This window comes from Centropristis striata, chromosome 5 (genome assembly GCF_030273125.1).
Source record: "Centropristis striata isolate RG_2023a ecotype Rhode Island chromosome 5, C.striata_1.0, whole genome shotgun sequence".
NCBI lineage: Eukaryota > Metazoa > Chordata > Actinopteri > Perciformes > Serranidae > Centropristis > Centropristis striata.
This window is the reverse complement of record NC_081521.1, coordinates 26,304,725-26,319,883: the sequence shown is the minus strand read 5'-3', so window position 1 is coordinate 26,319,883 and position 15,159 is coordinate 26,304,725. Positions and strand designations below refer to the sequence as shown.

The 15,159-nt window shown below is 39.9% G+C and overlaps 1 protein-coding gene across 2 annotated transcripts in view; it reads right to left on the bottom strand.

The window, feature by feature from the left end:
• Window positions 1–2,869: 2,869 nt before the first annotated feature.
• The window catches only part of sema3bl (sema domain, immunoglobulin domain (Ig), short basic domain, secreted, (semaphorin) 3bl), a 77,633-nt gene continuing 65,343 nt past the window's right edge, over window positions 2,870–15,159 (bottom strand). The window contains exons 11-16 of one of the 2 annotated variants that reach the window (XM_059333129.1): window positions 12,730–12,961; window positions 12,488–12,579; window positions 12,136–12,177; window positions 11,810–12,035; window positions 9,629–9,759; window positions 2,870–8,191 (exon numbers count right to left, since the gene is read on the bottom strand). In XM_059333129.1, coding sequence (XP_059189112.1) covers window positions 7,679–8,191; window positions 9,629–9,759; window positions 11,810–12,035; window positions 12,136–12,177; window positions 12,488–12,579; window positions 12,730–12,961 — 1,236 coding nt within the window. In that variant the 3' untranslated portion in view covers window positions 2,870–7,678. The remainder of the gene's footprint in view (window positions 8,192–9,628; window positions 9,760–11,809; window positions 12,036–12,135; window positions 12,178–12,487; window positions 12,580–12,729; window positions 12,962–15,159) is intronic. The other variant, XM_059333130.1, reaches the window with a different exon arrangement.

Sequence of the window (15,159 nt, the reverse complement as noted above, 5' to 3'; positions counted from 1 at the left end):
TGGGTTAGCTCGTCTAACATACCTAGACTGTTTAGCTCTTGAGATATTACGTTGGGAGTGGGTTCTCCCACACGGTTTAGTCCACAGCCAGCAATGCTCTTCTTGTTTTATGACTTTTGGGAAAACGGGAAAAAAAGACTCCTCCTGCTAAACTCTTAGGGTACCTGGTGTCAGATTTACAAGTCCAGTATACACCGTTTCTCCATGTTGCTTAGAGCTCAAAGCTTGACAGACCTTCTTCTCTTAGTAACTGTTGCTGAGGTATGATTGGATGAGGAGCGTTTGGGAGTTTTGCAAATGGTCAATTAACTATAGTCGCCTGAATGATTTTCTTACCATTATCCTAATTTTGTATTTACACCTAAGCATTTTTGTATTAGGTTTCTTTTTGTTAAATCACCACCTTAACACGGTGGAGGGGTTTGTGTGCTCCAGTGACTCTGGGAGCTGTGTTGTCGGGAGCTCATGGTGGGGTCTCCCAAGGCAAAGTGGTCCCAAGGAGGTGCCAGTCTAAGAGAGTTTGAAAGACCCTTATGAAGCAGGACCATGAAAACAAGTGTACTTCGCCCAGCATGGGTAAACCTGGGCCCCCTTCTGGAGCCACACCCGGGAGGGGAGCACGCAGGCGAGCGTCTGGTGGCCAGGCTCGGCCCGAAAAAGCCACATGGCCACGACTCGGTCCCAGATAAGCGGATGAAAATGGATTTATAGATGGTTCAATGGATGTATCACAAAACTTTCCTCCAGTCATTTAAAAAAAAAACAAAAAAAAAAACTGATAGGTCACTCTTTTATTGTACTTGGAGCACATGGTGTCGCAGTCAGGCTCTCTTTACCATGGAGTCCTGTCATTGCACATGCATGCTTCAATGACATGTTGTCATCTTTAGTATTCTTAATTCTAAAAGTCTTTGCAGATTACCTGTGATCATCAATGCATGGTCACCAGCATTGATGCAAAGTGGCCTGTCAGTTCATGGCTCCCGGATATTCAGGGAGTCTGCACTTTGCCACAGATTTAAACAAGGTAAACAAGTGTAAATTGCATATCTTATTTAATTAAAAAATGATTTCCTTATTAATGATTCCTTATTCCTTTCACATTTCAGTTGATTGCTGGGAGACAGGGGGTATGTGTGCCAGCCCTTTTTAATGACCCCCTATCGTGACCCAAATTAGTTTTTAATGTACCACTTATCTGTGACTGCGGTTGTTAGGCTTAGTAAAGCGAGATCATGAGAAGATATCCTTGGTATGTTGAACTCGCTTCGTAGTACAGGGCTCAGACCTGAATCACAAAGAAGACTCAAGAATTATTATTTACTTTTATTTCTGTGCTTTTGTTGATTTAATGTTAGCTTCAATAAATCCAAATGTATTGAAACTGAGGACTTTTTAACAGTGAAATAATTTAACTAAAACAGCATTAAATGTAGTGGGATATGTACTCTTTGACCCATAAATTCAAATTTTAGAAAATTTACTTCAATTAAAATATGTGATTATTGTGTGTTTGTTTTCCCCTTAATGTATTCATGGGTCATTTGTTCATTGAGGCTTGACCCTTATGATGTGATGTAGGTATACACTGAGTTTAAAAAAAAAAGAGAAGTTCTAAAGGTTTTTATAGGGCAGTATATGTGAACATCTGTGCGTATGTGGGTCTTTATAGAAACAGATGTGAAGATCTGTGTGCACAACGCCTTTGCATACATTCATCCTGCATTTGTTTGCGTTTATGTGGCTGCGTTAATTATCAGGGTGTGAAGTCGTTTAGTGGATTCGGTTGCATTTGGTTTTTATGAGATGGTCTGTTTGCAGAAGTGACAAGCGGCCATTGTTACTGCACACTTCCACAGATGTTTAGTGCCCAATTACCCTCCAATCACATGCATGGCCAGACACAGTAACTGGGTAAGGTAATGGGCCAACACTGGGTCTGTAAATCTGCAATCACACACTCAAGCACACATCCTGCTGCTAATAATACTTCTGAGAGTGAAAGTGGAAATACCAGAACTTTGGAAGGTATTTTTTTTCTTTCTGCCATTAAGCAAAGAACATTTTGGTGCTCAGTGTATAGAAAGAAAGTCAAAACACACACAGCTTTTTTGTACATCTCCGTATGTTACATCTGCATACCCAATTTTGTTTGGGTTCCCCTCTGTTGAAATTTTGTAGGGGGCATTTGGAAGAAACCTGCCAACTCGAGCAACGTTAACAATTATTCAATTAATTCCTATGTTTTTATACATACTCCAGTATCTAATACATCTAATAAACAGTGTATGTCAAATTTGATAACAATGAAATTAGTACACAGAGGAGGAAACACTGCAGACACGTCAGTTGCCATGGGGATCTACAGGTATTGAACCAGATGAAAATAGGGTTACGCCAGCAATTTCCACTGAAACTTTCTTGGGCATGTACTGTACACAGAGTACAAGGAATCACAGTCCAGGGAGCTGTAGTGTCCCTTAGGAGAATATTTGCTACAGGTCAGGCATATGTGGCATTAAGTCGGGTAAGAACTGTCAGGGTTGGTGATCCAGGACTTTGAAGATAAGGCAATTTACTGAAAATACAATTAGAATGCAAAGCCAGTCTTTTTATCCCTGGTGGTGCATTAAATGCCAAAAGCCTTGTTGCCGGTGTGCAGTCTGCATGCTGTTGATTCAGTATGAAATAGAGCATGTCTTGGTTTCATAGTTCATAAAAGTAGCTTTTTTCCAGGGCCATGCTGTTTTTCTCTGTTTATGTCACTTGCACCATTAGTCTTGTCCTGCCAAAACACTTTTAAGACTCCCCTTTCCCCCTTTAAAACATTTAGGCGAATTATTCACAACACCCAGTCAGGGGTCTCCGCCTTTGTTAGAAAATCCACTTTTAATGCTGTTAAATAGCATACACTTACATAGCATGCATGGTAGAAAGACACTTAAATAAAACATAAATATGTATTTAAATTAGGCTCTGTCAGAGACCTCAACACCAGCACAACTTTACAGTACAACAAAGGGACAGGTCATCAAGTTAATGCTCATTGTTAGTTAAAGGATCTTTACACTTTTGCCGATACTTTCAGCGTGAAGTGTTTTCTACGGGAGGAACCATGCTTGTTTGACTGTTGACCTTACAAACTCATGGATGTCAAAATCCAGAACAGATAGATAAGGGTGATTTTTACTGTTTTACCCCAGTATCTACATTCACAGTCTAAACCAGAGTGACCCTCTTTGTCTGCTTGATATAGAGTAGCTGTGGTAGTCAGACCATGTGCAGACACATAATTAGTGCATCTCCAATCAGGAGGAGCAGCTGCAAAGTGAAATCACCTGGTGGAGTTTGACTGGAGTGAAACCCTGCAACAGTTTTACAAAAGTTACCACAATATAGTAGTGTTTGAGTGGTGTTGTTGTTATTATTAAAATATGTAAAACACTACAGTTGGACATTAATGCATGAAAGTGCTGCAAATTCAACATGTGTTTGAGATCAAATTTAAAAACTATTGACATCCAGCACTGGACTAGCTGTAGATAATGGACAAAATTAGGACTAAGGGGAAAAAAAGAAAAAGTGAGATGCAACACCACAACACACTTTGTACAACTGTACAACAACTAAATGCATCTCAAGGCTTTACAATGTGTGTTTTGAACATGCAAATATAACTGACATTTGATCAGTAATACACATTTTTTGTCAGCAACTAAAAATTCCATATTTGCAGAAAGAAACACATTACTAATGACATCCTGAAGTAATGATGTTTTTGTCGTTTTAAGTGTCAGACTCCAGCAAAAAAAAAAATTATTTCATTATGACAATTGCCATAACATTGAAATCGTAAGGAAATTGTACACACGATAAGTTCACAATATTAGTTACAAATGGTATACTTTTAATTTTCTGATGACAGTTATGTAGGGTCATGATGTGGGCTGACAGAAGCAAAATGAGGCCACCACCACCACAACAACAAAAATCTTCATACACCAGAGCAGACCAAACAAAGTAATTGTATTTTCACAAATACATGACAAGACTAGAGAGAACTTACTTTTGAGTAGGATTTTTTTCTAGATAAATCTATTTTTAATGCTTTTTTTAAACCCTACTGTCTCATTGTTTCATGCACACCATCTTCCCGTCACTCTATCATTTGCTTTCAGTTGAGATATAAATCAGAAGCAATATTTTTAAAGAAAACATCATAAGTGGAGCCTAATAGCCAGTCTCACAATTCAGAAACTAAGAAAATAAACTTTGCTTGAGTAAAATGTCCGCTTTAGTGTGCTGTACAAACTGGAGGAAAAAGTGTGTGGCCTTTTGAAATACTCACTTCATACTAATGAATTGTTTGAAAAAGGGATTAAATAGCGATTAGGGTTTTTATGAATTGCAATCTTACAGTCTTCACAAAATACTTATAGTACCTTATTTGAACAATCTCCCACCTCATCTTCACTCCTGCTTTCCCTTTATTTGTCCTCTCAAAAGCCATTCACACGCCACAAAGGTTACAAAAAGGTCACCAAGATCACTGGTGTTAATGTTGTTTCCTGGCTAATTTTAAACATTAGGGCCCTCAAGGTATATATACCGTCTTTTATATTTACACCAAGCCCAGAGGGAGTCCCTGGCTTTGAAACCAATTTGACATAGTGGCCAAGCTGTGGAATTACAAAAAACGTATTTTCCCATTGATTTACATTGGAATCTGACGCCTGTAAATCATGTATACATATACTTTTTTAGTGTTGTAATTGAATCCATTTGGGCAGATAAAATCTGGAGAATTTGTTAGAGCTGCATGATTAAATAATTTCATCCTCATTCAAGTCAGCAGAGTGCTAATCTAGAAGCATCTGACTTGGCATGTTTTTTACACTTCTCTATGGGCCGGAAAAGATCCAGGTCATTTTATGCACTGAAGTCAAACTATTTTGGCTTCATGTGCCACTGGGGCAACTTGCAGTGGAATAAGCAGGACTCTACGACAGTGTACTATGATCAAGTATGAAAATAAAAAAATAAATACAGACCCAGAGGAAGGGGTGGTATATTTTGAGAAAAAAGTTGCAAATTTATGAGATTAAAGTAGCAAATCTAGGAGAAAAAAGTAGCAGATTTATGAGAAAAGAAGTCAGAAAAATTGTGTGTTTTTTTTCAAGGAACCTCAACATACCACAGAGCTAACACCTCATCCACATTTGTGTGGTTTTCTTCTGAATAGGCCCAATTCACAAAAATGTCTCTTCAAAGTCCAGATACTATGGTGATTCTGGGCTAAAACCACCCTGGGCTAAAGTATTTCTTTATTGCTAAATCTGATTGCAAAGTATAATTTGATTAAGTCACTCACTGCATAGTGAGAGAAACAAAACACTAGCCTATTTTTCCAACTTTTTTTCCTCATAAATCTGCTACCCTTTTGTTGTAGATTTGACACTTTTTTCCCTGAAATATTACCCCCCTCCCCTGGGTCCGTATTTTTATTTATTTTTTCATTTTTGGCCCCAATATACCGTTTTAGGACTCTTCTCCAACTCTATATCCAGTTCTCTTTATACATCAACAATGTACACGTCACAGGGATTTCACCCTCTGGCGACCGTATTAAAGGTGCAGTGCTTTGGCAACAACAGGCTATTTGTGAACAGCTGAAAGTGTATTAGCCTGTCTTCAGATGAATCCAATAAGCATGGTTAATTATTGCAGAATGTATTATTGGAAGGTAGTGATTGATCACTGGACAAATTCAATATCAGCAAAAAAGTTACAGGTGAAATAAAGTAAATAATAATTATTTAAACTGGCGACCTTTTAATTATGGGCACATTATAGACACATCTTTATCATTGTTTATTAGGTATTACGTTATGTAACCCATAACATGGACCTCCATGATGGGGCTAGAGGAGGCTACTAGGCTAGTGATGCAACTCCAAAACAACAACAAAAAAATCAGTTTCATTAACTTTTTTTCTTCTTCAGTTAGGTCATTATTGTTGTTTTATATTACATTACTGAATCATAATAAGAGTAAGAATAATGTGGATTGTCATGTGTTCAAACCATGAACCGTCATAAAACCAGTGTTTACAAAGCAGAAAGCCCAAGAAGAGTTGACTTTTTCAGCTGACCTCTCCTTTTGTTTCCTCTGTTGTAACTGGAGAGCTACAGTGCACAGAGGAACTGTGGGAACATGAGTTTAGTGGATGATTAAAGTGTAAGGTGAGGCTACGGCAGAGGGGTCAGGTTATGTCATTTTTCCTCAGATGGATGATTTTTTTGATTGCTAGTTGGAGAAAAAAGCACCCTGAAGATGTCACCTTGGGCAGTTTTATATCGAACGATAAATGACTCAAGAGTTAAAATTTAATGAAAAAATATTTTGAAAACAATCGTTGTTTGCAGTCCTACATTGGTGTTAAAGATACAAAAAGTGTAAAATTACATTTTACACCTTAAATGTGTAATATGCAACATTTCATTGGTTGCAGACTTAGTTTTCCGACTAAGGTTCATGAGGGTCCCCACGGAAGCAATATCTGCGATTGACTGACTGCGGCCATTAGCTACATTCCAGGAGGAGTTACGGTATGTAACCAAAAGCATGGAAGTAAGCCACTGTGAAATACCCCTGTAAGGGTCGGTGAGGGGGGCATCTTGATCTGTAGCTGGTGTTTAATGGAAAGTTTCACCCACAGCAGTAAAAACAAAGCTATGCGCCTTTAATCTGTTGAAACATCAACAGTCGTCCCATGGTAGCTTCCAGTTAGAGCTAGTTGAGCTCATGCATTCAGTGTGATGGGTGAATGGGATTTCAGTTTATGTAAGAGTGTGGATGTGCATGTACAGTGGCAAGATCAGATACAGATACAGTGAGTGTGTAAGCCTGGGTGCGATAGTTGCATATGCCTTTTATAAATACACTGCAAACTCAGATACGTCTTGAGCTGAAGTCACACATGAATATTTCATTTTTTTAAAAAGCCAAGTTTACAGCAAGGCAAGAAACATAAACCGTTAAATACAGAGTGAGAATGAGGTGAATCCAGTGATCGCATTGTGTGAAATATGACAAAACCAAATAGAAAGTTAGAATATGTGTCCGTGTGTGTCAGAGCTACACTTGATATTGTGTAGTCCGAAGATGAAAAGTATGTAAATGCAATGTCCCACTTGTTTGAAGCCCTACTTTGCCAAGAGTCAACACAAACTTGTCCATCAAAGAGTCAGCCCTCAGGCAGTTGGATGTTTAATAGATCTGAGGCTCTATACGACTTGATGAAATGAACGCAGTGTCTGTTATCCATAACCGTTAAACTATATAAGTGGGAGAGCAGAAGGAGTCCTTGGGAATTTTTTAAAAGCATCCTCAGAATGTATTCCTCTCCTCTTGATAGCACAACCTCTTTGATTCAGTAGAAGTCTAAAGTTGAAGACAACTGAACACTTTTTGTCGTGTTTTTTATACCCAGAACCAACCCTTGCATCTAAACTACCTACCTATACCGCACTTCTGATCTTCCTTATTCTTATAAATCCAAGTGCCAAAGTTTCAACAATAAGGAGTTGATGCTGGTTTTGACTCTTTTTTTTTATTGCCCAACCATCTTGTCCTGCACTGTCATCCTTGTCTTTTTTTTCTCCTTTGACTTGCTTTTTACTCCTCCCGGCCGCTGAGGTCCCTCGGCGTCCGGTTCCGTTCACCAGAGCTCTTGCTGCGTGCCTTCCTGGCGCTCTCCTGCGCCTGGCGGTATTTCTCCAGCATGCTCTTGTGTTTCCTCCTCAGCTTGTCGTTGCACCACATCCTCTCACAGTACTCCTCCACGTGCGGCAGGTTCGATGGCCCGATGAGCTGCATGATATCCTTGAACCATGTACGCGATTGGCCGATTTGGCTTGACGAGCTGCCCCTGCTGTACGCGCTACAAGGCATCCAGGCCCTGTAGCTTCCGCCAGACCGGTCTTTGAACGAGTCGGAGGAGCCGGCGGCGTCACGTGCCATGAGCTCATCCACGGTCTCCCCCTGCAGGACTTCGAGGGTGAGGCGGGCCAGGGTCTGTGTGAAGCCATGCTCACGGGAGCGGCAGATGTACATGCCTTCATCATGACGGAAGAGACGGCGGAACAGGAGACCCTGCTCCGTAGACATCACACGATCGTCCAGCTTTACCTAAGTGAGGGAGAGGGACAATATGTGTCTATTGTTAGCATTTATCATATATGATAAAACAATATACTACAAATCTACAATGTCATTTAGACGGTTTTGTCCAAAGCAACGTACATTTGAGAGATAATACAACACAAGCAAGGATGAAGTCGAGAAACAACACAAGAATAAGTGGCTGTGTTCTACTTCAAAAACCAGGCTTGCTCTAAAGTTTTCAGTTCACAATTGTAGTGAGTGTAAAATAGTGTAAAATTAAATTAAAAACACGCCCCTACAGATTCTCTGTGCTGACGGCCACAATGACCGTCTTTACAGCAAAACTAACACCTTAATCAACACAATAACAACCTACAATCCATTTAAATCCTCTTCAAAACTCAAGAAAAAGTACTCAAAAAACCTTACTAACATATTGCTGTGTTCTACTTAAAAAAACAGGCGTTCTCTGGTTTTTGAAGTTAACATACTGTTAAGATATGAAGACATGATGCAGAGAAAAAAGGAATTAGGGGAAGAATCGGTAGCTGTGTTTCCTATCAATCAAGTGTGTTTTCAGTGTCTTCAAACAATAAAAAAGAAATCAGGAATATTTGGACAAAGAGCATGTAATCCACTTCATAGCATGAGAAAAGAAAAAGGGCGAACGGGGCTCTTTGTACTGTTTTTTCAGCTTGAATTCCAACAGCAAGAATGCACCATGGAATCCAATAAGTGTTAGCTTTTACTCTTTCTCTGCCTTTTTCTTTCTTTCTCTCTTTCTTTCCTTACCCACCCGAGCCTCTCTTCCATTCATTCATACCTCTATTTTCTCTGTGAACCTTCTGCCTCCCTCCTTTTTAGATTCCATACCTCTGCTTGTAGAACTATCCCTCTGTGCCAACACAAACATGGCAGCCTATTCAGCTGGAGTGGCAGCCAAATGTTTATTTGCAAGGAAATGGAGAGGGGTGGTAATGCTTTAATACTTGCATGGCTGACCGAAGCACTCGGTTAAGTCGGGAGAACCATACCTTCAAACAAATGAGTGATTACTGTGGTAGAGGGCACACGCAGCAACATCGTTTTCTAAGTAGCGCTTTAAAAGGACTTTGCAACACTGTGTTTAAGTCACAGTGGCAGGTAGACATTGAGTGACACTTGTGCCATTAGTGGCATGTGGTCAAGGTTTGAATTCACTGCTTATCCAAGAGAAAGTGGCTGCACATTTTCCTTTGAAATGTAACTGCTTAATTTTAACCACATGTCAAATGGCTGTCAAATGTGTCAACCACGTGCCAAATTCACACGCAAATCTCACTTTTAAAGGCAGTTACTCCAGCCACTGTTGGCTAGTTGTTTCATTCCTTCACTAATCTGTCTCCAAAAGCTTTCCCACGTCTCTCCAATCATCTATTGCAATAGGGTGGACTTCTACTATCTATTTACGGATCCTCTTACCTCTTCTTTGCGGTCGTCACGTTGGACGAGCCAGGTCACAGTAGCTTGTGGAGAGCGAGGGACACACTCTAGGAAGGTGCTGTTGTTCTCAGTCCCATACACCACCCTGTCTTCTGTCACATCAAGGTCTTCTGGTTCAAAGAGAGATGATTTAAAAGAATGAAAACAAAGACTGTCAGCCTGTAAAACAGTGCAAAAGTAACTGGTGTCATGTGTTAGATTGTCTTTACACACAGCTTCTGTATGCTTGGAATGCATCTAAGATAGAGGTGGGGGGGATCGATACAGCATAGTATCACAATATTTTGCGTGGCAATATAATATTAATTCATGGCCGGCAAGTATTGATATTTTAGGAATATACTGGAGACTGGATGAGCTTTTATGTTTCATTCAAAAAACAATTCAGAGCAGAGAAGCTTAAAGTTGAGGAAAGTTTGAGAGTCATCGCAGTTGTTGTCGTCCATACATGTTTGACTGAATACTTTGTTGGTCAGTCTGTGGGTTTGACTTTCATTGTGGAGAATTAAAAAGACTGAAGTGAGATGAACAGACTGAGAATTTTCTCTTATTTGACAAAACAATTCTTGATAGAATTGAATTTTGTGGACACAAAATGCAGTTTAACAGTTAATTTTACAATATATTGTATCGCAATAGTCGCGTATATATCATGTTAATATTGTACCGTGACTCAAGTATTGGGATAAAATCATATCGTGGGGCCTCTAATGTAAGCATCAACAAGTAAGCATTAAGTCCTCTTGAGCCACACATTGAACCATGTGCATATGAGACAGTTCCACACATGGCCAACTGTATCAAGTGGCAAAGACAAGTAATCCAGCAAGTAAAAAAAAATGATAGGCAGTAAAATCAAATATCTGACAAAAGAACTTGATTGAATAGTTTCACATTTCTAGATGCACTTATTCCCTTTTGTTCCGAAAGTAGAATGGGAGGATCAGTACAGTCTAAGTTCAGTGCACAGATGTGAAAAGTTCACTTGTGAGAACAGATTTAGAATACATTTTTAGCAAACAGCGCACGTCTGAAGTTAGGATGATATTTCAGTCTTAGCAAAGAAATCACATGCCTCTGCGAGTTTTACTACAACAACAACTTGACACCTTGGCACAAAGAAACCTTGTTAAATATGAGTTCATCCATTCAAAGAACTTGAGGGAGGTATATTTCATCACCTCAGCACCATACCTACACTCAGGTGAGCAAACACATATCACACACACACACACACACATCCTTTCTTCTCCCTCTTCACAGCATCATTTTTCTTTTCCTTTTTTCTTACTCTCATCTCCACATCTCTTTCATCCGTTTCCTCCCACTCATTTGTCTTCCTACTTTTTGTGCTTTTGTTCTTACTTTCATATGATCACTGATGGCTCTAGATAACCTCTTTTTGAGTTTACCTGTCAATCTCTGTCTCTCTCTTGCATACACACACACACATTCAATCTTGTTTTTGTCATTTGTGGGGTCCACTGGTTTTTAGGTCACATGGGAGGACCACACGCACACACTTCCTCTCATCTCTCATTCTTTCTATGATCTGGTGTGAGCTAAGTACAGGGTTGTGTTCTACATGCACCGAATGTGTACTGCGTAAACAGACGTGCAGTTGAGGGGTTAACATGTATTTCATGTCTAATATAGTGTAAAACATCTGTCTCACGCAGCTTGGATAAACAGTCAGACAAATCTGACTGCCAGCCAAATCTGACTTCTCACATAAACACGCTTTGGCTTTTATCCTGAGAGAGAGGCACAAAGACTCACACTGACCCTTCCAGACACAAACACATACATACAATCTTTATTCAAACACGGGTTGGCACTTGTCCAATAGCATCTTCCCCTGGACGTCAGGTGTTTACACACTCATGGACAGTATACACAAGAGTGAAGTCTTCCTGATCTTCTTCCTATCCACAGCTAAATAGTTTAGAGTGTGTGAGGAGAACACCACCCTTGTTTAGACCATACAAGAAGTAATGCTTATCCTGGGAAATTTCTTGACAAACTTTGCAAGAAAGTTCTGAACATGACCCTAAAAAAAGGACAATGAGGCTCCAGGAACTCCCTGCAACCAACCAAGGAATAGTCCTGCATAATGAACAAATAAGGCACAAAATATGGCTTAAACAGGTAGTCACTTACCACTCAGATTCTGATCCACACACTGCAGGACAGGGTTTCCATGCCTGATGTCCTGTCTGCGGAATCGACGTTTGCTGTTGGGCGTGTACCGTGTGCACAAAGATCCGTCCCAGGCGCAGTAAGGATCTCTGGCCAGGCAGCACTCAGCACAGGCATTCCCATAAGTTTCACAGCGATGCAGCTTGACCTGTGCCACACCTGCTGGAGAGCCCACATACAGGGCTTGCTGTTTACAATGAGATGTCAAAAAAACAGCATAAGGCACAGTTGGTTTAAGTTAATACAAGTGAGCATTAAAGTTAGTAATTTCAGTTGTATTGGCCTACCCTTTTTACTGAGATGTCCATTGATGTAATTGGAGTTGGCACCTGTAATAATGAAAATAATTGACCTCAGTTATTTTACAATGTCTGAAAGGGCTTACAATTCAAAAGTGATGAATTCAAGAGCAGAATAATTCTGTAATAATTAGGAGGGGGAAAATGTGATATGGCTTTCTTTCAAGATATCTTTGTGGTTCCATATTTGTTGACTACAACATGGTTTTAAGAGACAATTAAAGAAAAGTTGTCTATAATGATGAGTGGCAGCTTTTCAATATGGTCTAAATAACCAGTAATTGGGGAAGAAGTAGAGAAAAGAGAGAATGAGTAGGATACCTGATGGAGTAAAACTTACTTTGAAGACTTGTAGCTCCTCCAGTGTGACCTCCTCTGTCTCCAGGCTGTTCCCACTGTGCAGGGCAATGACCTTCAATACTGTGCCAACATCTGCAAAACACCATCACATAATATAAGCCACGAAGGTAGAGAACAGGATCAGAATATCTTCATGTTATTGTACATTCTTCTCTACCACAATAATCCCATTTCCCCTCAGGGCTCAATTAACTCTTTAAGAAGAATTCATACTCGTATTACCTGTGCCAATGAACATGACATCATACTGCCCGTCCTCTGCCTCGACCCGGTCCACCACGATTTGTTTCAGCTTGTAAGGAATGTTGGTCTTTACCAGCACAGGCTGGCGCAGAGCGGGATACACCGGCCGCCACATCAACGGGTGGCTGCGAGCAAACTGTAGCACTGAATCAGGGAAGTCCTTTGTGCTGCCAAACTCTCTGCCTGGCTGGTTAGTTATTTTACTAGGGCACTGGAGAGGTGGAGTAAGGGATGAGAGAGATGTGGACAAAAAAAGAAAAAGGGAGATTGGTTATTGGTATCCTTGGTGAGCTAACTGATGATGCTACACTGGAAAGGTGCAGGGATTGACAAACAGAAGCAAGACAGAACAAAAATGTTGGCCATTTTCCACCATGACTCTACATTCTCACCCTTTTCCTCCAGTAGAGGTGTGTTTTCCCAAAATAATTGTGGCCTAATTATGGTCTTAAAGACTTTTCAAAGAACCCTCATTAGCAGTTTTATTGTGCTTGAAAATTTTGGATGAAAGTGCAAAACCACAGTTGTAAAGTTATGTGTTTGGAAACAGCTCCTTGGAGGCAGAGGTTGTTGTTGGGTAAAAAAAAAACCTCCCATTTGTTTCACTGTAGTAGAGAAAATCAAATAAAAAATGAATGTGCTGGGACTTGGCTGAAATACTGTATCACTTAAATAATTAAGAGGGTTGAACACTGTCCAAATAAAGGCATGGACACGGACCAAATGACTGTTAGGTTTGCTCTTTCTGGATCAGCAAATCTTTGAAAATAGGCCAAAGTTTTGCAGTTTTGTTCAATTAAGATCAGCAGCAGTTAAGAGAGAGGCATTTACAGAGCTCATGCCTGATTCCACAAGACTCCAATCTAATCTTATTTGCTCAAAGGGCACAAGAATGAACAACAAAAAAGGTGCTTTGGGAGTTGATTTTTAAGAGTATCAGTTAAAATAAAATACCAGAGAGCTGCAAGATCAGATTAGCTGCTCTCTAATTTCACTCAAGATCTGAAATACTTTGTTTGAAATTTTCGGAGAGCCTAAGAAACAAACTGATCATCGTGAACAGGGAGGTGAGGATAACAGTGAAATGTGAATGATAAAAAGTAACACTGCAGCAGTGACTGAAATGAAAGCATATGTCTAATATAAATTAGGCTGAGAAAAGGGTTGAATTGAAATGAGTCTTACACGGACAAGCATCTTAGTATCTGTATAAATCTCATTGCCTGATATTGATATTCCAGACTGTACATCTATATGGTAGAAATATTATTCCTCCTGCTTATCACAACAGTTACTGATCCACACAATAGTCCTGTAATGGTCTGGGTTCAATTTCAGATTGGGGTGGAGTGGGGGGGATCTGAACTTTGCAGAGACTCAAATCTGCACAAACGATTGATACATGATACTTTGTTCCTCTTGAGTACGATTTACGAAATGGCATCAATTTCAATTTACTGCAGGAGGTGAGGAATGTACAGGCCAATCCAAGCTCGATCGACGCTCGACCTAATCTGTGGGTAAGCTGTATCCTAAAATCAACATGGTCGTTATTATTACACAGAAAGACAACAAAATTATCTTTTGCACTTTCCTTTTGGAACTGAGGAGAATTTTTTTTTGTCCACATTTGTTACACAGCATGTACAGCTTGATATGTCAGTGTTTAAAACTCCTCATCTGTTTTCGCAGAGCCTAAAACCTTAACTGGAACAGCTCCAACATTGAATTCAAACTTTGCTGCAGCAAGTCGACTACTTTCACTGTTCAACTAAGAGCCAAGACAGGATTAATGAGAGAGAGGTGAGCAAATTTGGCAGACATCTATTGACGCCCATTATTATGTGAGTGTGTTTGCACAGTATGCATGCATTGTGTTTGCCCTTTGGTGTTGTATTTGGGAAATTGCTCCATTATAACTACTTGAGCCAACAGATGAGAACGAGATTAAATCCTGGAAAATGGCTTTCCTCATTCCTATATCAAACACTCTGTAGCTGTGGTTTCATTCCTCTGCAACTGTTCTACCTCAAACATAAACACAACGGAATCCATTTTTGGCAACACTTAATAACACAGCACATGATTTACAGTGTAATTTTTGTTGTGTGAATCAGGTACCAATAAATTACTACTGGTATTTGAATCATAGACAGATGACAGACACTCGAGTGGGTTTCACCACCGCCCTGCCCCTTAGGGAGACTAATAATAATAATAATAGTAATACATTCCATTTATATAGAGCTTTTCTAGACACTCAAAGATGCGTAACAGGAAATAAATAAATAAAGTACGATGAAAAAAGTCAGCGGCTGTTGGCGGTTTTAAGGAGGTGAGTTGAAGATAAACAGTGAGGGGGAGTCGCGGGTCGTTTTGGGAGTGAGTTCCAGAGGGTGGGAGCAGCGA